Genomic DNA, 24,292 nt, shown 5'->3' on the forward strand with positions numbered 1-24,292 from the left:
GCGCACAGTAACCGGAGACCCAGATGAGCTACTTCTCTGTCCTCAGAGAGCATTGAGGCATTATCTCCAACAGACCAGCTCTACTCGTTCCACCTTACAACATCTCATTGTAAGTACTGGCCCTTCAAAGAAAGGGTTACAAGGAATACCATTTCACATTGGATTCGAGAGATGATTTGCCGTACCCTCTCCCCTCCCTTTTCTCCACTTGCTGGTACCAGTTGAGTGAAGGCTCACGATGTTCATTGAATGAGTACATTACTTGCCTTCAAGAAGAACCTCTCTGTTACCCAGGTGATGGAAGCTGGCACATGGGCCCCCCTTCCACCTTCACCAGTTTCTACCTTAGAGACTGTACCCACAGCTACCTCGACACAACTGACCTTGTTCCTGTGGTAGCCGTTCAGCAAGTGGTTTAGCTGCCTCCGTGCCCTCAGAGGTCGAAAGTATTGAGTCGAGGATCGAGGTTTCCTATCAGGCCGGGATTGAATGTGAGAGTATGACTGGCCTATTTTCTTTTCACATTTTCCCCTTACTTGGGGCCACAGCATCAAAACCCATTCTCCGGCACCAATTTTGAAACTGGTAAGCATTCCATGTCCGACTACTGGTTTTTCTGTAGACACACAGTCAGTCAGTCTCCACACTCCTCTCCGAGGCAGAGTGTGCTGCAACCCAACAAACCTGTTATGATTATGTAGTCTGGTTTTGGTTGCCAGAGAGAGTTCTACGCTCACTCCTTTGATACCCAGGCTGTCAGCCATCAGGTCGCATTTACCATGGCTCGCGGGTTGAAGGATCCACGGCCCCAAGCTATAAGCCCGGGTCCTAGCATCCCGGGTTCCATTCTCAGCCAGCGAGACAGGACTTCCATCCCTACCTTAGGATGAGTCTCCTAAGTAAAGGATGGAAGGTTTGTATACGGTGTAGGAATAAATAACATTTTTGAAAGTAATATGTATTTTTCCCTAACCATACACACCTGGAGTCCTTTACTTGTATGATCCCTCCAAACACCAGCCCCTTGATTCAAGGTTCATCATCAAAGTCCTGGCTGTAATCAAAGTGACAAATCAGTGAACTGGTGGGGGGAGGCGGTGCTTCCCTACCGCTGGGCAGGTAACTACCGGCCCAGTAGTTAACTACCTTGGTAGTTTCAGCTGAGCTGCAATCTATCCTAAGTAAAGGACTCCAGGTTTGTATAGTTAGGGAAAAATACATTTTACTTTAAAAAATGTCATATTTCCTTGGGTCTGGTGGTGGCTGCCCAACAAGTTGTGTAGCTTATGCAGTGCCCCTGGCGTGACAGGTTGTATCTTACCTAAGATGATTGTGTGGAAGAAAGAATGAGTGAGTTGGCTAAACTCCTTTCTCTTCTTTTTTTTTCCTACGGGTGGGTATTCAAATTAATTTTCCAAGAAATTCGTAGCCTAGTCTTGATTTGATTTGATAGATGGTGTAACATTCCAAGATTGAAAAATGAAGTGGAAAGTTTAGCCATAGGTTACAGTCACTCTTGCTTTCTTCATATACTCTCTACTTTTGAAAATTGATTTTCATCCACAAATTATTCATGAAAAAGCTGTGCAAGATAAAATTATTTATTGCTACAAACAACTTTTTATCTACTGCACAGGCAATGAAAGCTTTATATCATGCTGTTGTATGGGGAGATCTTTCAGTCTCATGGTAGAGTAATGCAGCCGTTTAGCTGTATATGATAACTCTGAACTGCTTTTAAAGGGAGCATATACAGAAAATCTTTGAGTTAACAGGCTACTTTAAGCTTGATAAAGGTTTCCTTTTAATGACAATAGCTTTGTAAACAGGTGGTAGCATTTAATCCATGTCAGCGTCAAAGTCATCAAAATAACAAAGCTGTTATGCCATCTTCCAGTGACTTGTGGTTTCCCACCCGAAGTTCTAGGGCTCCTTCTTTCATCATGGAGAATACTCCTGCATATTTAACTAGATTTGATCAACCTTCCTTAACCATCACAACATTGTCTGCTATTGATGCCAGCTAACTTTAAATGCTTTGAAATACAAACATACATTTGTAAAAACTAAAGTGATGATTGTTACTGCTTATGATGATGAAAAAATAATCCTGCTCATAGAGGATAACGACTAAGTATTGTTGTCTAGATATGGAGTGACACAATCAGCTAGTCTCCACTCTTCTTCCAGATCTCTATAAGTGAATCCATCTGAAAAATTCCAATTACTTTGGACATGCATGGTGTTATTAAGTATCCGATCGTTTTGGTTTGCAGAATTAATGTACATGATATAATTTGCATTGTATTTGGATATTCCTGAGTAAATTTACCAAAATTGTGTTAGTAAAAAAATGAAATTCAATGAACGAAAGCTAATGGAAACTGTAACATCACTTTTCTCGTCGAAAATGCATAATAATGTTATCAATGCAGTGTCTAGCACTTGTTTCATTAGTGCAGAAGTGATAATAGGGTCCTATGATAACAGCCAACACTAGGGTAGTATATATTGTATGGCAACCCATGAAAAACTATTAGGCGATAGGGCCGTAGCTGAATTAATTCATATAACTTGTGTCATTACTATATGTTAATTACCTGATGCTGAAATTGATTTTTGGTGTACTAATAAATGAAAAAAAAACTTGATTTTTCTAATGCCCACCCACAGGCTAGTGTAAATCTTACAATCTGCAAGAAGCTTGTGTTGTGGAGTGATGCTGTTAGATACAGCGGCAACTACTGGGAATCAGCTGTAGTAGCGTGTCATGGGATGCTCATGGGACACATTAGTGTTGAAGAAACTGCAGCTATGTGGGTTAAATGCAAGCGGGATGCAGAAAAGGCAGACAATACTAAATTAAGGGTAAGGCATAAATGCTTTAGAGAATATGTTTTTGTGTAGCTATAAATTTTTAACTGTTATCAAAACTCTCTAAGACCTATGTCTTGTATTATTGTTGGCAGTTTTGCTTTAATGTGTCATATAATTGTACTCCTTTAGATTGTGTTTTTCACTTTTATATGAGTGGTATGATTTGCATAAAATTAATACCTTTCAGGGTTTGACCATATGTGATGTTTTGCGTGGTGCTACAGACAAATTCAAATCATCTGTTAACACTGGATTTAACAGTTTCACAGCTCTTCAGTGTGAAATTGATAACTACAGAAAACAAAGGTGGGTCATTGCTTAGTTGCGGGATCAGTTAGCCACGGGTTTTTCCTTGGACCACTACTCAGTTCACATCACGGGTATAAATCGCAGCATTGCGGATTTGTCAGTGTTGTGTATATAAGTCTTACCTTCATTACAGAATTTTTTAGCGATATTTATTTTCCCAGCTCAACAATAACCTCACTGTTATCACTTTTAATAGATTCGCACTTCACTAATAACGATCTTTTGTTGATCACTATTATTAACACTGTCAGCCATAGTTAAAAAAAATCACCACAGACCAGAGGTCCAGCCAAGAAACTGTCTGCAACATGGAGGCCGCCATAGATTCCAAAGCTAAGGCGTCTTGCAGAGATAAGGATGGAGCCACTGACCTCACCTGTTCCAAAGTCAAACCCGGCTTCAGGCGAATGACGTCTGGGTTAAGGTGGTGTGACAACAAAAACGCAGAGCTTGTAGCATAGTACTTCTTGTGTCTTGTGAGAGGTGGGGGTAGTAGTTTGGTAGAGCCTCTAGAGCGAAGTAATCCGTCCCGGTCAGAAACAGAGGCGTTAACCTTCTGCATGACCGACTGAACGTGCCCTGACAACGGCAGCTGGAGAGATGATTTGGGGTCCTGAGTAGCTCCCACCAAGGCTTCCAAGCAAGAAGGAGTGTAAGATGACCGAGCCTGAGTCCTACTTTCCAAATTGTTGAACCCACGAATGAGATCAACAACCTCTGAAAAGGAAGACAAACTCCTGCGTATCCCCCTCTTCCTGCTCTGGCACCGGCGACCGACGACGAGAAGGATGTGTAGGCTCTTCTAACGCGTTTTCTTCACCAAAATTCACAGAAGGGTTAGTAGGCAAACAGTCTGAAACCCCTACTAACCTATCTGGGCTGGGTCCAAGCGTCAGCCTCCAAGACGGACCCACTGTAACATTAGGCACATCACTTACCTCAACAGGTGACTCCAGACGTCCATGAACAGACACAGGTGTGGCGGCTGTATGTATGTGAGATTGGGGGGGAAACTTGAACACTCGAGATTGACGGAGAATCCCTTATAGTGGAAGTCTTGGAAGCACCAGCTAGAGAGGCAAGCAAACACTCCGGCTGCACCACGTCCGTGCTCACTACCTTCGACCTCTTGACAGGCGCCTTCAGATCTTTACGGCGACGAATAGGCCTTGGAGAAGAAGGAGCACTACCATGACGTGTATGGATGGGAGGTTGCAACACGCCCGCGATGTGCAAGGACAGAAGAGGGGGTTGGGGTGGTTGCATGTACAAGATTCGGCGGCGAAGCAACTCCTGCAGAACACACATCACTAACACTGCCCGAAACCACAGCACTCTCGGGAACACGTCCATCTGTTCCTCCCTCAGCGGCGAAGGAAGGGCAGAGTCCTTAGCCTTCCAACGCTTAATACACCTACGATGCGTAGAGGGGGAAGAGGGAGAGGAAAACAGCACTAGCTTCTTATGCGCACTCTTCTCGGAAGGCGGGGACGAAGCAACGCGTTTCCTACCAGTCCTCCCAACCAATAAGGCAGCCAACTTCACATCCAGAACAGAGTTCAGCCTCTGAAGCACTGCCTGGCACATGATCTCGGACTGATGTGCCAAAGAAGGCTCCGAATACAATAATAATAATAATATAATAATACTTTATTTCCAATATATATACATTGGGTATTATACATTATATACGAAACAACATATAGTGATTATCTGATATTTCTCTATTTCCTTATGATTACATTAAAATTTAACATTTACATGAATAGTGCTTTTATAGAAATTATTTGACTAGCAACTAAAATACATTTGGTACACTACTTGCATTAATATGACTTTAAAATATAAAAAGGAAAAATTTAATTTAATAAGTAGCTAACTCATTAAAATTCTATACTGGGTGCAAAATTATAGTAGACACATAAAGCATTGAAAAACAGATATACATATATACATAAAACCAATCCACAAATTTCTAACTAAAATCTTGTAGAAAACATATATTTCCTAAGATTTGCTTTAAAAGTGTCGAGATTCGCCGTTGTTTTCAATGACTCAGGTAGGGTATTCCACATCGTTGGTCCTCGTACCGTAAAGCATCTACTTCCCAAGTCTGTGGTGGTTCTCGGTATATACAGGTCATTGTTTTGTCTCGTTCGTCTGTCCCTACCAGCTCCAACTGTTATAAACTTAAAAAGCCAAATTGGTATTAAACTTCGCATAACTTTAAAAACTCCTACACAAATGTCGAATTTAATCCTTCGTTCAACATTTAGCCATTCTAATTTATCTAAAATTGGTGATGCATGGTCATATTTTTTGGCCTTACCATCAACTACTTTTGCCGCAAAGTTTTGTAGTTTTGAACCCGTTGTAATTGTTGTTTAGTAGTAGTTCCCCAAATCTTTAAGCAATATTTATTATGCTCAGTGCAAGCGACTGAACTACCATCGCCCTCATGTCAATATCGAATCTGTCTTTAATTCTGTTTAAATATATTAAGGTTCCATTTACTTTTCTACATATTTCAGATACGTGTACATCAAAAAGCATATATTGGTCAAAATAAATACCTAGATTTTTTTACGTGTACACTTCTTTCAATTTGATGGCCATTAAAGTTTAGAACGGTATCTAATGGGATCTGTGATACATATTGCCTTGTACCAATGAAAATTATTTTAGTTTTTGATTCATTTACATTTAAACCATTTAGTTGAAAATATCGCAGTCCTGCTTCTAATATAGCTTCTGCCTTTGTGATGAGAGTGGGTATATCATTTATACTACCTCCAATTAAAAATTGACTGTCGTCTGCGTATTGTACGAGAAGATAGTCTTCTAAAAATTTTGCCATATTTTTGAAGTAGTCCTGTATAAAAACTGCCATATCATTGATATGAATAAGAAAGAGCACGGGGCCTAAAATAGAGCCCTGGGGACTCCAAAATGTACTTGTTTACGAGAAGAGATGGTATTATCTAGTCTGACTATTGAAAACGATTTTGTAAGTAGTTACTAAACCAAAAAGAATCTATTTTCATTTTCCTACACTTATTTAACAAAATTTCGTGGCTAACGCTATCAAATGCCTTTGAAAGATCTAACAATATGAGTAAGTTTATCTTTTGATTGTCATATTTTTATAAATCCTTTCCGATAGCTTAAGTAATGCCATTTCAGTAGACAGGTGAGGCCTAAATCCATATTGTGTAGAGGACAATAATTTATTTTTGTTCAAGATATTCAAGTAATTGATTTGTTACTATTTTCTCTAATATTTTGACAAAATGGGAAGAAGAGATATAGGTCGGTAGTTTTTCAACGTTTTCTGGGTCGCCACTCTTGTAAAATGGTACAACATGAGGCAGCTTCCATCCATCTGGGTAAATACCAGTTACTATTGAGGTATTGACTATTATTGTTAAATAAAAGGCTATTACAGGTAACGCATCTCGAATGAAACGAAGGGCTATTCCATCTGATCCTACTGAATTTGTGTCATTTAAATTCTTAACTGTGAGAATTACTGTATTAACATCAACTGGCTGAGGTCTAAAAAAGCTAATCACATCTTCAGTTGATTCGTTATTTACGGGTATCTGGTCTCTATGATTATCATGAATATTCTCTTGTGATTTCTCATAAGCCATCTTTCCAACGTTCGAAAAATATTCATTAAATTCCTCAGCCTTTTCTATTTTATTGTCACAATTTAATATATGGGTATTGACATTCGGGTTTGGAATCATTTCATGAACAATATTCCATTTATTACGTATATTTCCTTGACAATTACTGAATTTGTCTTTAAAGTGTTTCGTTTTATTTGTCTTAACTAGTACCTGGGTACGTTTCTTTTCGTCTTTATACTGACGTCGTAATGTTTCGTTCATTCTATCCAACTTGTACCTATTTTGAAGGGCATCTCTAACTCGCATCGCTTCTTTAACATCGCTACTTATCCAGGGAGCTGGGGGTCGGGTAATTTCTCTAGTTACATATGGGGCACATTCATTTAGACCATCAATGAAGTTCTGCTAAAAGTATCCACTTGGGTATTTACACAGTCTGTTTCCATTATGAGGTTAAAGACTGGATTCCTATTCAGCAAGTTGTCACGAAAATTATTTAGATCATAATTTACCAGATTACGGTATGTTTTACTATTGGGAGTCTTTTTGGCTTGGAAATGTTTATTCTAAGTGTAGTCATCTCATGGTCGGCAATTGAACTAGAAATCACACCGGCATCTGAAACCATTTGTAGTTTGTTTGTAATTACAACGTCTAGTAATGTAGCAGAAGTGTCTGTTATCCTTGTCGGTTCCTTTATTAATTGGTTAAGGTTTAACTGATACAAAATTTTATTTAATCTATTATTGGGAATAAAAAGGTCGTCATTTAAATCCCCAAGAATAAAAACAGGCTTCCTACGTAAACATATTTCTCTAAAGGTATCCTTAATATACTCAAATGAAGAGGCAAGTGCTTTCGGATGTCGATATACACACCCCACAATAAATGACGGTAGCTTTTTTTTGTTGTACAGCAATCCATATATCTTCTACTCCTTCTACTTTATCATTACTATTTTTAATTTTGGTTACTTTTAAATCATTTCGTACATAAATGCAGGATCCCCCACCTCTTCCAAGATCACAACGATAAATAGTAAAGTCAGATATGTGAACAAATTTGTCCTGTAAAGTAGGCTCCAACCAGGTTTCACTTACACATAAAATGTCAATATTTCTTTCTTGTATTAATAATTCCACTTCGTCGATGTGTGATAACAGAGACTGAGCGTTTATATGCTCGATAGTTAAGAGATTCCATGGAGCCATTTCTGTGTTCGTAGTATCCACGGAGATTTTTGCGGCGCTGTCTTCTTGGCCGTTATCCTATAGAGCTTGGCGGCGACAAAGACGCTGCTTGTGACCAAATCCGTGGCAGAGGTTACATCGGATTCTGTGGTCGTAGCGACAAGACGATTGATGGTGATTAAATTCGCCACAAATATTTTTATCTCCATATTTTCATTGATACGTTTTAATTCTGTTATGAGAGTCCCTATATTATCCAATATATTGGATGAAGTTTCACTTTCTAGTATATCATGGATGCCACATACTAGGATGCATCTAGATGGTGTCCAGTCTAATTTTTCTGTTACCCAGCTTGTAATGAGATCAATGTTAGCTCCATAGACTGTTCTTATGAAGGTATTTTCTCCTAAATCCGTCTTACGTATTTCTCGTAGATTCGTGTCACCCAGAAGAAGCGTTCCATTTTCTATGTTTCTAGGTTCTGACAAATTATTTTCCAGGGTAGTTTGTCTGTTTGTTCCAATATAATCTTCCACAGAATTTTAGGAGGCGGTCCACTCAATCTATTTATTGTTACATTTGCTTGCTTTAGCATCTCGTTCAGTTCCTTTATTTCGGAGGTCTTTTGATTCAGATTTTCTTTAACTTGGTGTAATTCTTCCCTTAATTTCCGTAAATCTTCGTTATCCGTCGTCAATGTTTGTGAAACTGATGTTTGTAGCTCCTCTGGTGTTCGATCATTCTCTTTATGGTAATTCAAAATTAGAGTAATTAACCTGTCTTTAGAAACCCAAATATTATTAATGCCCAGCTTTTTGCAATGTTTCTGCAGATCGGGCTTTGTAAAGTTATTGTTCAAGAAATCCCCCGTAGGGTTTTCAAGGCTAGGAGTCTGAAGGGTAGGAGTTTCACTGGCCATCGTTTTTCTTCTTTTTTCAAATCTGTTTTGTGCAGTGGTAGTGACGTCACAGACGCTTAGTGCGCATGCGCAACTTTGGAAAAATTTGAACGGGAGACCTGTAGGAAATTTTCCCAACTTTTAAAGCCTACAAAAACTAAGTTCGGGGTAAAAAGAGGTCGTAAATCACGTCACTATCACGTCACTACACTTTCATAAGCACAATCCATACACAAATGCACGTTGAGGGCATCTCCGTATCAGAAAAAACAGAGGACGTTAAGGAGCGATGTCAAAACAACCGTCCCAGACAAAACAGAGGAAGGGAGATGTTTCGAACTGGGCGGCAGAGATGACGTCGCGACTAAGTGAGGCGGATCGAAGGAGGCGACTGGGAGATACATCATCGATGAGAGTGACGTCACGGCTTCCCCTCTGAGCGAGGGGGAAAGCGACGCCACTGGCGGAGGAATACACAAAGATGGGCCCCATGACGACAACAACGGGGCTGACGCCACAGCATCACTCCGAGACAAGGCGACGGCAGACACCGGCGGAGCAATACAAGATGGCCGACTGCTCCCACCCGAGGAGACGAGGCCAGGAGGTGGGGGGATGGCCTGGCTGGACCGGGGAGGGGGTGCGAGCCTCCACAAAATGTGCTAGCAACCCTTCCAAAGACGGGGTACCCCCTAGCCCAAGCGTCTTCCAAATCGCTGCCATTTTGGACGCCTCCGACTCTGGAAGAGAAGAGAATGATGAAAAAACCTCACCCTTCTCGGGAACCGAAAAAGCTCCCGAGGAAGAGGGGGCTACATTACAAAAAATACCCTAGCGACCTCCCGATACTTCCATCAACGAATCAATGGAAGAAAAGGAAGGAGAAGCAGGGACAACGCTATTATGGGGGTTGACTACTGCGGAAGACGAAACATCGGGAATAGGAGCAAAGCCCTCCCAAGTAGGAAGAGTGGAGACTCTCCGATGTTCCCTCTTACCATAAAACTTCCTCCACTGCTCCATAGGTCATGCCCGGGATTCCGTACAAGGATTCGTAATCGTACAAAAATTCGAACGACACCTACTGCATGTGATGTGAGGGTCTGTCGCTGATGAAGCCAAAAAACGAGAACACGGGAACCCAGGAACTCCGGGCACAAACGTTGACGTTGAGAAGGAGCAGAAGAAGTCATAATACCAGGTAAAAACACACACAAACACACTAAAGGAAACGAAACGGGCAAGAACCTGGAAAAGGCCAAGAGAGGAAAAAACCCAACTCTCGTCCAGGCGGTTAAGAAAAGATGTTCGGCGTTTGACCACTCTTCACCCGATCTACGCATGCTTTGCCAGATATCACAAGATTCCTTGCTTTCATCTGCTTTTTAACCAGATCCAGCTAGGCGCTAGAAATTATCCTATTGTTAAGACCGAAGGTTTGTTCGCGTATGAACAATGTTTGTATGGAACTGTGTACTACTTGTTAGTTCCTGTGACACGGTGTTTGGTTGTTCTGCGTTTGCACACGTCTGAGGGGAGGGAAGAGGCGGGGCCCACAGTGGAGAAAAGCACTGCTGCTCACACAGTTTCAATCTTGTCTGCATGTGAGAGACTGTGTACATTTTGTATCAGTGTGTAACCATGAGTCAGGAAAGGCTCAGTGCACTTGTAATAATTTCAATTGAGAAAAATTTCCTCACCAGTCATCCAGAAATCTAGGAGAAAGTATTTACCTTTTCACCCAAAATAACAACAAAAAGAATGGATTTCATTTTTAAATGAATTTACCAAGTTGGATGGGAACAATTTATATATGACAAATATTGTTTAGTCTTTTCTTTCTTTTTGTGTATATATTTTGTTGTGTACAATATTAAAATAATTCCTAAAATTTTTCTGAAGCAGCACCCTGACTAATTTTTCATGAGCTGCCAATGCCTATAGTCTTGTTTGTATATATGTACTATTGTATACAATGTAGTAAAAGTAGATACACCATTCTGTAGAGTGCCCATGTATTTCATATATGCACTAAACTCATCATAAAACACTCTGCTTACTGTTTTTCTGTGGAACTTATCTCCAAATAGTTTTTCACAGAAAATAAACTAATGCGCAAAGTTTTCCATAGAGCAATATTTGCTAATTACTGTATTTTCATTTTATTTTCATGACCAAATAAATTTTTTATAAAATATTAACTCCTTTTCAAATACCATTAAATAGCAAAATATCAATAAAATGCTAAATTGAAATTCCACAAAACACAAAACTGCTCTCTCTCTCTCTCTCTCTCTCTCTCTCTCTCTCTCTCTCTCTCTCTCTCTCTCTCTCTCTCTCTCTCTCTCTCTCTCTCTCATACACATATATTTTAATGAAAAAAATACTATTTCAATAAAAATGAAATTTTTATAATAAATAAGATTTTATGTATACTTACCAAGTAGTTACATAGCTATAGTTTCTAAAACCGTCAGCAGCTAGAATTTTTGAAATTCACAGTAGCGCTAGTTTGCTTTGGTCAGGTGATTTCCCCCCCCCCCCCCCCCCCCCCACTATTGGGAGGAGGGCAGGCTTTGATCATGTAACTACTTGGTAAGTATACATAAAATCTTATTTTATTATAAAAATATCATTTTTATGTATGCAACTTACCAAGTAGTTACATAGCTGAATCCCACATTGTAGGAGGTGGGATCCATGGATATGCACATATCTCTTAAAATTTAATAAATATAAAATATGTACCTAGTGCTAGCATCCATGCAAATGCTTGTTGGTTCCTCACATGTTAAGAGAGCTGAACAGATGATTACTGCCTCTGGAAGTCATTTGTCTTAACTCATAGGGATATGGAGGTATAGCCAGGACTCGTCCTCTAAAAAGTGGGACCCATGCAGCTAAGGAATGTCCGTGGCTAGCATGGTCAACCAAAGGATGCCCCTGCCCAGGGCGCAGTACCATATACGGTAGTGCCTCAGTATACAAAATTAATCCGTTCCAAAGTGGCCTTCGTAACTTTATTTTTTCGTATCTCGAACTACGTTTTACATGTAAATTGCCTAATTCGTTCCGTTTTACATGTAAATTGCCTATTTCGTTCCAAGCCCTATAAAAACACCACAGTAAATTTTATTATAAAGCTAAATTGACCAATAAACAATGAAATATAATAATTTGGACCATTCAATACCTAACATAACCTTTATTGTAGTACGTACCTGTAAATAAAGTGTATTGGTGTACAGGGTACAAGAAATACTGTACGTACATATATAGTAAAATGTGGAACCTTACCTTTCAAGTGAGGCGATCTCCGAAAGTGGTGACAAAGGAGGAGGAGGACAAATGGTAGAAAACATGAACACAACTTTATGAAACACATTAAAAAATGGCAGAAAACATTAACACTAAACTTTACGAAACACATTAACAAATGGCAGAAAACATTAACACTTCTTGATTATCTCCATCTTCGTTCTCCGTAGAAAGCATCCTCTTCTTTTCTGTGAACTTCAGCAACATTCTTGGGACCCATGGCTAATAATGTAAGTAATTAAATTCACACAAAACGCGATAAAGTAACTTACAGTACAACAAAACCGAAATCACTAACACAAATTTACGTTAACAAACGAAATACGTACTATATGTGAACGAACGAATTCCATTGTTTGTGATAATGCTGCCGCAAAAAATGGTCAAGGAACGCCTTTACACAGAGGCATGATGTGACAGATGCTGACCAATAGGAGAGCAGGATCTTATAGTGGTGACTAGCATCAGGAACCAGTGGGAGGATGGTGGTGAGTCTACTCGAGTTTTAAAATTGTTCTTAGCAGTCCGGGAGAATCTCAGACTCTACCCTTTCGCAACCTGAATTATTTTTGTATACAGAAGCAAAAAAATCTTCGTCTTTGCTTTCGTTACTTGGGTTTTTAACTAGGGACTTTCGTATGTTGAGGTTCCACTGTAATATTATGTTACCAAAGTAAATACACATCACCCTCACAATAACCATATATTCATACCCGACTATACACTTGACTGAAGGGTACTCCTAGTGCATCAATACGGTGAACCCCCCGTATTCGCGTTCTCCGGATTTGCGAACTCACGCATTCGTGGATTTCTCTCGGGAACGTTTCCCTGCATTATTTGTGGCATTTTTCTATGAGAAATATCCACAAATTCCTGGTTTTTTTAAATCAATTTCATTATAAAATACACTTTTTGTGATAAAACTAATAAAAAAAACCTAGTATAAAAATTTTTAGTGGGTTTTTCTTGAGTTTTAACTAACAAAATAGGCTGTTTTTAGCGTTTTTATAGGAGTTCCAACTATTTTGTGGGTTCTAACTATTCACGGGGGTGTCTGGTATGCATCCCCAGCGAATACGGGGGGACCACTGTAGTACCTCCAGGCTCCCCTAAAAACTTAACAACCTTATTCAAGGCAAAGAGATAGGCTAGGAAGGTATGACTTCCTACACACCTGTACTCAGTGCTGTGCCAGCCGCTAAATACAGAACCAAGGTACTGCAATTTTCATAGACTGTCTCAATTTCCTGCAGGTTATATGAGGCGAACACTGATTTACATTTCCCATATGTTGCTTGTATAATTGAGTCCAAAGAGAGGTTGTGTTTAAATGAGAGGGATGTTGCCACTGCTCTCACCTCATGAGCTTTCACTTTAAATTTATATAGATCAGTTTCTTTCACTTGTGAATGAGCACCTACAATGAAACTACGTAAGAAGAACGCTAGGCCGTTTTTTAGACATCGGGCACGCAGGATTCCTTACCGAACACCATAAATGATCGGACATGCCCCTTATTTTCTCTGTCCTTTGCAAATAACATTTCAGACCTCTGATCGGGCAGAGTAACCTCTCTTCTTCATCTTGTCCTACTAAGTCCGTGAGGTTTCTAATACTGAAAGAACGAGCCCACAGTTTGGAGGGAATCTCGTTTTTTGCTAAAAACCCCAAGGTTAATGTGCATACTGCATTACCCTGTGCAAATCCTATTGTTTTGTCCATGGCATTTATTTCACTCGCCCTTTTAGCTGTAGACAAGGCTACTAGAAATAGGGTCTTTCTCGTAAAGTCTCTCAACGATGCTCTTTGTAATGGCTCACACAGAGTTTCTGACAGCTACTTAAGTACCACATGTAGGTTCCAAGATAATATCTTCGAACCTTTGGGTTTTTCTGCAAGATCTCTATTTGTCAATACTTCCAATTGAAAAGAGATCCCAACATTGGCCTTATAACCTTTGATAGTCGCGGTAGACAGATTCCTATCTGTTTTCAGATATGTAATAGAAAATCTGCTATTTCCATTTACTTGTCTTAGAAGATGAAATATTATGTTCTTTACACCAGGCTCTAAACACAGTCCACTTTGACTGGTAGACTTTACTTGAGGATTCACTTCAGCACTGAGCGATAGGTCTCGCCGCTTGTCTTGAAAACCCCTTCTCTCATAAGAGTTGTCGGACAGTCTGTAAGTGGTTAGGGAGAGAATGGACAGTCCTTCTGAAGTGGGGCTGTCTGAGTAGATCTGTTTTCTGAGGAAGTAAACTTGGCCAATCCACCAGTAGGTCTAAAAGATCTGGGAACCATTCCTGCGCTGGCCAGAATGGAGCAATGATAGTCATCGAAAAGTTGTGGTGTGTTCTGAATCTGTTGACGACTTCTCTCACCATCTTGAATGGAGGAAAAGCTTACGATTCCTTGTTTGACCAGTCCATAAAAATTGCATCTTGCCCATGCTTTCGGGTCTGGAGCTGGTGAACAGTAAAGGGGGAGACAATGGTTTCTTGCTGTGGCAAACAGATCTATCATTGGTTTTCCCCAGAGTTTCCACCATTTGAGGCATACCACAAGGTTCATTATCCATTCCGTGTGAAGTACTTGCCTCCTGCAGCTTAGTTCATCCACGAGTACATTGAATTTGCCCTGAACGAACCTTGTTATTAATGTGGTATGATTCCAATTCGCCCATAACAGCAGGCTTCTTGCCATCTCGCAAAAAGAAAACGAGTGTGTCCCTTCTTGTTTCCTTGTGAATGAGAGTGCTGTTGTACTGTCCAAAAGTATTGCCACTACTTTGTGGTGAACTTCATCCGCAAACTTCAACAATCCCCAGTAGATGGCAGTCAATTCCTTCCAATTTTTATGCCACTGTTTTTGTTGTGCATTCGAAATGCCTGATACTTCCTTTTCCCCCAGAATCGCTCCCCAACCTTGATCTGATGCATCTGAAAAGAACACTAGGTTGGGGCTCAGTATGAGGAGAGATCTCCCTTCTACAAGTCTATCTCTTAACTTCCACCATTGTAGGTCCTCCTTTATTTCTCTTGTGATACGAAACATAAAAGAGTCCGGAAACTTCTTTCTGTTCCAGTTCGCCCTGAGGAAGAACTGTAGGTTCCTCATATGCAGTCTCCGTAGTGTCACGAACTGTTCTATTGAGAATAGTGTGCCCAAAAGACTCACCAATTCCTTTGCAGAGCATTCCTTAAGGACTAGATATTTCTTTACCTTCTGTAGGCACGACTTGATTCTTTGTGGGGATGGAAAAGCCCAAAAACTCACTGAGTTTATCCTCATCCCCAAATAAACTAGTTCCTGACAGGAGTAACTGCGACTTTTGCCTGTTTATTAATAGCCCTCTTAAACTCAAGCCAAAGGTTAATTTCCTTTAACGCCTTTCAAGGTGAAAAGGACAGTACGTACTAGTTTGGGTAATTTTGTTGAGTCTTCCTGGTTGTCTCTCATGTAAGGAGACACTGGCGATTTGGGAGTCACTAGCGAGAACAAGTCTGAAAAATTTGCAATGAAGTAAAACAGCAAGGCTTTGTATGCAGTGAGAGACGACTCTTTATGCTCCTCCTCTTCTTCAGCTGAAAAAGTAGGTGATAAGTTCTCTAGAGGTTGAACTGGGGGCACCGCAGACTGAATAAGGCCTAAAATGCTGTCTGACTTGTTCTGGTTAGCTGAAAAGGAAGGATCGGGGGCAGCCATTGCATGAGATCCTGTTGGTAAGACCGAAGCTGAAACTGATGACACAGATTGTCTAAGAGCTTCGTACTGGTCCCTCTGTGCACCTGGTTGCATGGGCACCTGTGGATGCTCGGGCGCCAATAGACATCCAGGCACCGATGGCCACTCGGACACCAATAGACGCTTGGGTACTAGTGGACGTTCGGGCTCTAATGGACGTTGGGACGCAATTGTATTCCTGGGCATCAATGGACACTCGGGAGCCAAAGGTTGTTCTAGTGTTACTGTGGAAGTTTCGGACACTAATGGCCGCTCTGGTGTGCGGACAAACTGTGGCGCCAATGGCCGCTCGGGAGTCGGTGGGCTCTTACTTGCCCCCGACTTCTCTTGAATTACTGTCGGTACCAGTGTTGTAGACATCCTCTGTGCTGATAAGCGCTCATACTGCGAACGCGGATCCTGTATCCCAGGAATCTCATCAATTACAGGGGAGACTAGTGGGAGCCTTACCTGTTCTTCTGCATTTGAGGTATGAACAGGTGCTGATGAAATCTCCAGAAGCTTACTCTTCCATGTACTTTTGACCTCTGAAAGTCTGCCAGAGGAAGACCTTCTAGACGACAACTTAGACTTAGAGCATGAAATCCTCTCACTACGACGTTTCTCTCTTGCCGTATCCTGAGAGAATCTTTCTGGAGAGTCCCAAAAGCTATGTGAAGGCTGTTCTTTTTGGGAAAGCCTAGCTTTATAGAGGGGACTGGAGAGGGAGACAACTTACGAGACCTCCTTTTCAATGGACGGACGGTACTCGTCATGGAATCGCCACTGTCGCCATGAGAGGACTCCCTGGAGCTGGAAGCACTAGATGAAAGCGGCACTCCTTTAGAGACGCCTTTCCAATGGCGCTCTGTTGCAATCTGGGATTTGTTAACAGAATCGCCTGAGGGGGCAACTGCTCGTGGGCTACCAGTATGCCTACTCCCAGGTTCTGGGGAGTTTGACAGGGACCTGTGCCTAGGAGAATCAGTGGGCTGAACAGCCACCTCCTCCATAGCACTAGCACTTGCACTCACTTCACCACTTACCTTGTCCAGTAGGGTTTTCACAGATGCCCCTAATTTCTCCATTACTTGAAGCATGGTTGAAAATTTTTTATCTACTCTTGCCTCTAAATTGGCCACAGCATCGGGTATGGGTGTGAGAGAGCCAAGATTAGGGTTAGGAATGACAGGTGATGGGGAAGGTTCAGAAAGAGAAATTGTTAGACAATTCCTGACTAACTAAGCTTTTAGCTTGAGCTCTAGAAGCTGCTTTTCTCTTTTTATCTCTCTCTAACCTGTTCGTGTACCTAGTCAAGATCTTCCAAGTTCTCTTATCCCAATTAATACATTATCCACATGTTTGTTCTGGCATACAAGTCTGTCCCCTACAACCTGTGCAAATTGAATGTGGATCATTACAAGCTTTAGCAATCCTAGTACATATTACCCTTTACTGCAATACCTAATCCCAGGTGAACAAGTGTCTGACATTTTTGTAGACCAACTCAAAGCTATTTAATTCTGGTGCAAAATTTTAACTATTTATCTGATTTCCTGAATAGCTAATATCACCAAAAACAAAAGCTACCAATATTTAAGAGTACTTCACCAAATAACTCTTAACAATTAGACGGTAAAGAATTCCTAAAATTCCGCTGACTACTGAACTGTGTTAACAGCACCAGCCAGCAGAAACAATTGATTTTCTTGTGATGTTGGTTCCTCACTCCCCTGATAGTGGGTGGGGGGTATCACCTGACCAATGCAAACTAGCGCTATCACAAATTTCAAAAATACTAGCTGCCGATGGTTTTAGAAACGATAGCTATGTAACTACTTGGTAAGCTGCATACATAAAACCTTATTTCACTCACAGGATAAACTATAATATAGGCAGTCCCCGGTTATCAGAGGAGTGCTGATAAACGACAACTGCCATGAACCGAAACTAGGCAATTTATGGCACCGATAACCAGAACTCGCAGCATTATGGCGCCATAAATCTCCGATTTTATTGCACTAGACTAGACAAGCCCCATAAAACCGTATTGCCAATAAAGATCCATCTTTCTTTTGACTAGTATTTTTCTTTTTCTTTTTTCTCATGGATATTGATAATTTTTATGGATGTGTACTATAACACCAATACCAACTAGGATGGTTTTTTCAACATTGTCAGCCTGTTTGTCCAGGTATTCTCTCTTATCCCTCCTTGGGCTTTGTTCAACTTCATCATGTAGACTTGTGTTGTTAATGTTGTCTTTGCATTCTTCATTTTTATCTGTGCTTGACTGTTTGCATTTAGTTGTAAAACTGATATATAAACAATTTTAGCTTTTTTATCTGTAATTTGATTTATCAGATATGGGGAAAGATGTAACTTGGGTGCTTAGTAAATTGGGAACAGTTTTTGTATATGTAGATGATGCTGTACTATTTGCCATTTCTGTTACAGCCATGATACAGTTGAGGATCAGCTATCCTGTGGACGAGCAGTGGTTGATTGTGCAGAAAATGTGGAGGGCAAAATTTATGGTTATCTTGTGATTGCTGAAGCTCTCTGGCTTCAACCCAGTTTAGCAGCCCAAAGAGATGAAGCTTTACAGACTACTAAAAAGGCAATTTCCCTGGTTGCAGAGAATAAAGTAAGTTTACAGTAATGTAAAGTTTTTGAAATATTATTATAAAACTATATTACTGTCAGTTAAGATTGCCCCCCACCCTTTTTGTTTTTATGCTGTCTTTCAGGGTTAGAAGTAATTTTCAAGAATTTTTTATAAGTTTTGTCACAGTTATTTTAAATATATAATGTCTGATATTTGAAAGAATTATCATTCTTATTGGACGAAAGTATAGTGAATACTGTATTTTGAATCAAATGGTAAATGATTTAGAAGTTACTATAGCGCCACGATGAAAGATTAGAGAATGGAATTAAGTTTCTATATTAGAATCAATTCCAAAACCATAAGACAAGGGTTCTGTTAATGCTGCCTTGTATACCATGATTGTTGAAATAGCAAGGTGCTTGATGTCAAAAGATAATGAAATTTAAAACTTTTAACAGATTTCAACTGGGCTCTCTGTGTGGAGGTACTTTAACCACATTTTCCATACAGACTGGTATGTTGGATAGCTGAAGTTCATAGTTTTTGCACTAGGTACATAGCAATGTTAGGCAAATAATCTTCATGGTAGACTAGATTTAAAATTCCACATGAAGGTCACAGCTCAGAAAGGAGGATGCATGGATGACTTCCCCTCCTGTCTGGGATAGAACAACATATGACTAAGGAATCTATTGTTCTTCCTGTTCTGGAAGAAATAAGGAACCAATGACTCTTTGGCTTATTCAGGACTACTAGGAAAGTGTTTCATTGAAAGCTCGAAGGTTGCTCAAAGCTTCTGAAATCTGGGGCAATGAAGGAAAAAGTTATATCATCCTCCATTTGTTCCAGTCTTGTAGGAATGCATCTCTTACTATTACTGCAATGTCCAGGTTCAGAGACCCATGCACTGGAAATTGATGGTTCTCGTACGTGGCAAACTGGTCCACTTCTGGATTGTGGAAGCATGTTAGCTATTATTGACTGGAGAGAAGGTCAGAATGAGCCATAACCTCTTGATATAAGACATTGCACTCATATTTTCTAGGACCAACAAAATCTGGGTTCCATTTAGAGGTTTCAGTTATCTGAGATGGATAGAGCCAATAGCCCCAGGAAGCTGGTATGACAGTAGTAAGCTTTCTTTCTATCTTATTTTTAGTTGTTTAGAAATCCTGCTATTGAATTTGGGAGCAGGAAGTTATACACACATTGGTGGTAGTTGTCTTTAGTTTTGAACTATCGGTTATGGGCTTTCGACTGAGGCACAGGAGTCACTAGTATTCTATGAGAGAGTCCTTATTTCCCTGTAATGATCCTGTGACAAGTCTCTCAACAAGTGCCTTACATGCAGTTGAGGTTCCAGTGTATGGCTACAGTACTTGCCAGTAAGGATCACACAACCGGCAGGAATGTTCAGAAGCTTTCTTTTTCCCCCTCACTAAAAAGCTTTTAGTTCGCTTCTTTGGCTGCACTAACCCACCATTCTCATTCAGTGTTGCGGTCAGCTAACTTTAATAATAAGTAACATTGATTCCAAACACGTAATGAGAATTTTCATGATTAAATTATTTGGATACTTACCTACTGGTAAAATTGGAAATCAACCTAGCCTTTCCACATATTAGTGAGTGGTCATGAAGAATTCTGACAAGAAGGTAAACATTCCAGTGCCACCTGGAGGGAAACAGGTGATTTCAGAAACAATCCGAGCAGGTTGGCCAAGCATTATTTTGTTTTATTTTGATTGCTGGTTGCACCAAATGGCACAAAGATGTATGCCAACTTTAACAATAGGTAAGTATCTGAATCATTCATTTTATCATAAAAATTCTCATTATATGATACAATCACCTCTCAATTAATGCAATGGTTCCTGGAGAGCATGAGTTAATTAAAAACGTGTTATTTAAACATATTTTTCCCATAAGAAATAACAGAAATAATGGGGGTTACGTTCCTGGACTTGGGGAACTCTGTACTGCATTATTGATATAATACTATGTGGGTCAGACAAAAAATAAAAACAATAAATCTTTTGCTGTATTAATGAATAAACAAAGTCTTTTGCTTTATTAATAAATACAGTACACAAAGTCTTTTGCTTTATTAATAAATACATACAGTTCACTGTGCTATGCCTTTGTTTATGTCAACGGCTGTCGTATACAGTGCATGCCACCCTACGCCTTGGATGTCCCTCCTCACCCCCTCGCTCATAGTAGTCTTCTGATTATTCTTCTGATTCTTTTTCTTGTTATTTTTCCTGTGGTCTTGGTTCTTTTTTAAAAATTGCTATAGTTTGGTCTGTGTTGCCTTCTTCCTATTCTCTAGCATCATGGTGTAGCAATTTAAATGACTCGTCACCTTTCCTGTTACAGTTGAAATTATTGAATTTATGGTCTATAGAAGTATTGGCACCTCTTTCCTGCGTGATTCATTCCAAATCAGTGCCACTTAATATTGCTTATCAACAGGATCAGTCTGTCCACCACCCCAAACCTGTTATTACTAATCCTGTGAAGCTATCAGTCCTTTAAGGATTAAAGAGAGAGAGAGAGAGATTTTTCAGCATATATATCCTTTGACCCCAAGGTGGCAACAATTATTAGAGACTCACTAAGATAGCAATACTCCCCTACCCATGCTGTCAGGTTTCCTGACATTTGTGACAGTGCCACCCTCACCCCTCTCTCCAAGTCTCTCAGTTCCTTGTTGGGCGAGTGGATTTTGCGCTCGGCTACCAATCCATTGCTCCGCAGTTCAGTTCTCAGCTCGGCCAACGCGGAATCAGAGGAATTTATTTCTGTTAATATAAATTCATTTCTCGATATAATGTGGTTCGGATCCCACAATAAGCTGTAGGTCCTGTTGCTAGGTAACCAATTGGTTCCTAGCTACGTAAAAATATCTAATCCTTCGGGCCAGCCCTAGGAGAGCTATTAATCAGCTCAGTGGTCTGGTAAAACTAAGATATACTTAACTTCTCCAAGTCTCTATGCTAAAAGTCTGTGTTTTCCTTCATTCTTATATAATTTTTTAACTTTACTAAAATCTTAATAGTTCACTACTCATACATAGTTATTTTCTTGAATGAATTTATATCATTGCTGTTTACATTAACCCTCAATCTCTTCGTGTAGAAAGAAAATAAAAGAATGTCCCTAGCACGAGAAATTGAAAACTAATACTAATTGTATTTCTCCTAGTTGTAATTTGGTCTCTAGATCATTTATGTTCCATTGTGTGATATAGCTATTGAAAATGTGTGATAGCGGTCGAGTTTCACTTGTTTTTTATCAACTTGCACATTTTCTTAATTTACTCACAATATTTATTAGTTTTTCTTTATAGTATATTGAGTGGTCAGTGCACATGCAACATTTTTCATTAAGGTGCTCAAATCAGTGGTTTCTTTTTTCTATATCATGAAATTTCGTACAATGTTTGTTGAACCATCTTTTGTTATGTTGTTATTATTGCACAATTCAACAAAATCATTACATCTACATTTGTTATGTATATATCTTGCTTTTCATTTGCTCTTGCTGTACCAATTATTGGTGATGGAGTAGTCTCTTCTCCCTTGACATAATCATTGTTATCTATGGTATGGTACCCTTCTGTTTTAGTGTTCTAGATATGTTCTTTCATAGGTTTTACAATTATTTGAGGAGATAAAGTTATATTCTTAGCTTGTATTTTCTGTTTTAAAGTTATTTATCATTGGTTTAACCAAGGTTCCTCGAATAACAGTTGGTTTCATCATTTTGGGTTGTGTTTTCTTCAAAAGTCTCTTTTTATCTTTGATTTTCAGTCCTTCACAACTACTACTTCTGGTGTAGTATCTTCCTTTGCTCCTATTTCCATTAATATTTCAAAAGAATTTGATATTCATATCATTTGTACCTATTTCTTTATTCTTTACCATTTTAGTTTTTATCTGTAAAGCATTAATTTCTTGAAATTTGTTTTTCTGTGTTCTGTAACTTCTATCTATATGTGTTTTTGTTTCATTATTGGTTCTGTACTTGAAAAATATGTATATTAAGTTCTTAGATGGATCTTGGATTCCTCTTACTTTCAATTCCAATTTAGCTTCTTGTATAGACACCCCTGTTCTCTCTTGCAATAGTTACAACTCTGTAGTATTGTATATATGATACACACATGCTTTGGATCTTGCATGATGATCCTGTCCATAGTTTATACACTTTAGTTTACTGCAATTCCATTGTGTGGCATGTTCATCAGATCCACAATATACACATACAGGTTTGTTTCAAGAATATTTATTTGGGTACCTATAATATTTACTTCAATTTTGATATTAGTGGATTTGGATCATATGGTTATATTTCTGTGTGTTGGCCTAAAATTTTTATTTTTTGAGGTAGATCTTGACCTTGAAACTTAATATTTGGTATTTTTAACATTTGTTTATTTCTTTGCTAACTCTGTACAGTCAAACCTCGAATTTTGTATGCCCGTTTTGTACAATTCGGTTTTCAGTGTCAGTGACTTTTTTGTCAAATTTTGTCCCAGGTTTTGTACATCCACTTGGATATCATACAACTGGAAATGCTCCGTCCTGGGCCTTCCGCCTGACTTGGCCACTCATTTAGCACCCAAACCCAGTCTGCTTGTGTTGAAATGCAAGAATTTGTAATTATAGCATGGAAAATATGAAAAAATAGATGACAAAATAACATCACATTCATCCATACATCTATACAAAGATAAACATACATATGCATAAAAAATCTTTCTCTCTCATTCAGAGAGAGAGAGAGAGAGAGAGAGAGAGAGAGAGAGAGAGAGAGAGAGAGAGAGAGAGAGAGAGAGAGAGAGAGAGAGAGAGAGAGAGAGAGAGAGAGAGAAAGAGACTTATTTTAGCCTGGGGAAAGAAACAGGCTTTTACGCTTGCCCTGGCAATAAACTAGTTTTCTCCCATCCGGTGGCACAGCTCCCTAAATTGGTTTTCTCACCTCATTATAGCGCCAGTTCTTCGATAAGGCTGAGGTATCAATGCCTCTTTGTTAGCACTGGCAAAATCATGAAGTGGTGTTTAAGTACTCAATTTCTTTCTGGCTGCATGATATGATTAGGTGGGCATATGACTCTTCCAGTGAAGAGGGCAGGTGTGCAGTCCAGGAAAGAGCCTACAAGTTCAGGAGCATCGCCCCCAACTTTGGGCGCCTCGTCACCTTCTTCAGGTGTTGCTTCGTCAGGGATTTCAGGAGGCACCATCATCTTGAGGTAATTGTACAATTGTACAGTAAGTTCCAGAAGTGAAGCGACAAATCTCAGAATTGATCGTACTGTAATGGAAACTCAATGGGGTTGCCAGTTAGTATATTTTATTCCAATTATTGTCATCCTATTTATCTGATAATACGTATCAGTCGATAACTGTATAAGCGCACAAAGTATTTCCCCAGTGAATGATCAATGTTAGTTCAGTAATTGTTTATTATAGAAAAAAAAAAAGAATTTCTCCAAAGAAACATCTGCGGCTTCGAAAGTGTGATATGAAGTGTTCACCATAGAGTGGCAGCAGGAACCGTGTGCATAAGCATTGGCCTAATAATTGTAAATTAACTCTCTACTTTTATAGTGTTATAACGAAAGTTATTATGATTTCTTTTGATAAAGCACAGAGAAGTTTAGCATCTGATTAAATGAAATATAAATAAGACAAGTTGGTGTAAAAAGAAGAAAAA

The 24,292-nt window shown here is 39.5% G+C and overlaps 1 protein-coding gene across 2 annotated transcripts in view; it reads left to right on the top strand.

Annotated features, from left to right (window-relative positions):
- The window catches only part of LOC135223625 (uncharacterized), a gene marked incomplete in the record, with an annotated part of 381,927 nt that overhangs the window by 151,088 nt on the left and 206,547 nt on the right, over positions 1–24,292 (top strand). For both annotated transcript variants that reach the window (XM_064262235.1, XM_064262236.1), the window contains 3 exon segments: positions 2,674–2,868; positions 3,065–3,183; positions 18,419–18,608. In XM_064262235.1, coding sequence (XP_064118305.1) covers positions 2,674–2,868; positions 3,065–3,183; positions 18,419–18,608 — 504 coding nt within the window.

Source organism: Macrobrachium nipponense, chromosome 10 (assembly GCF_015104395.2).
Source record: "Macrobrachium nipponense isolate FS-2020 chromosome 10, ASM1510439v2, whole genome shotgun sequence".
NCBI lineage: Eukaryota > Metazoa > Arthropoda > Malacostraca > Decapoda > Palaemonidae > Macrobrachium > Macrobrachium nipponense.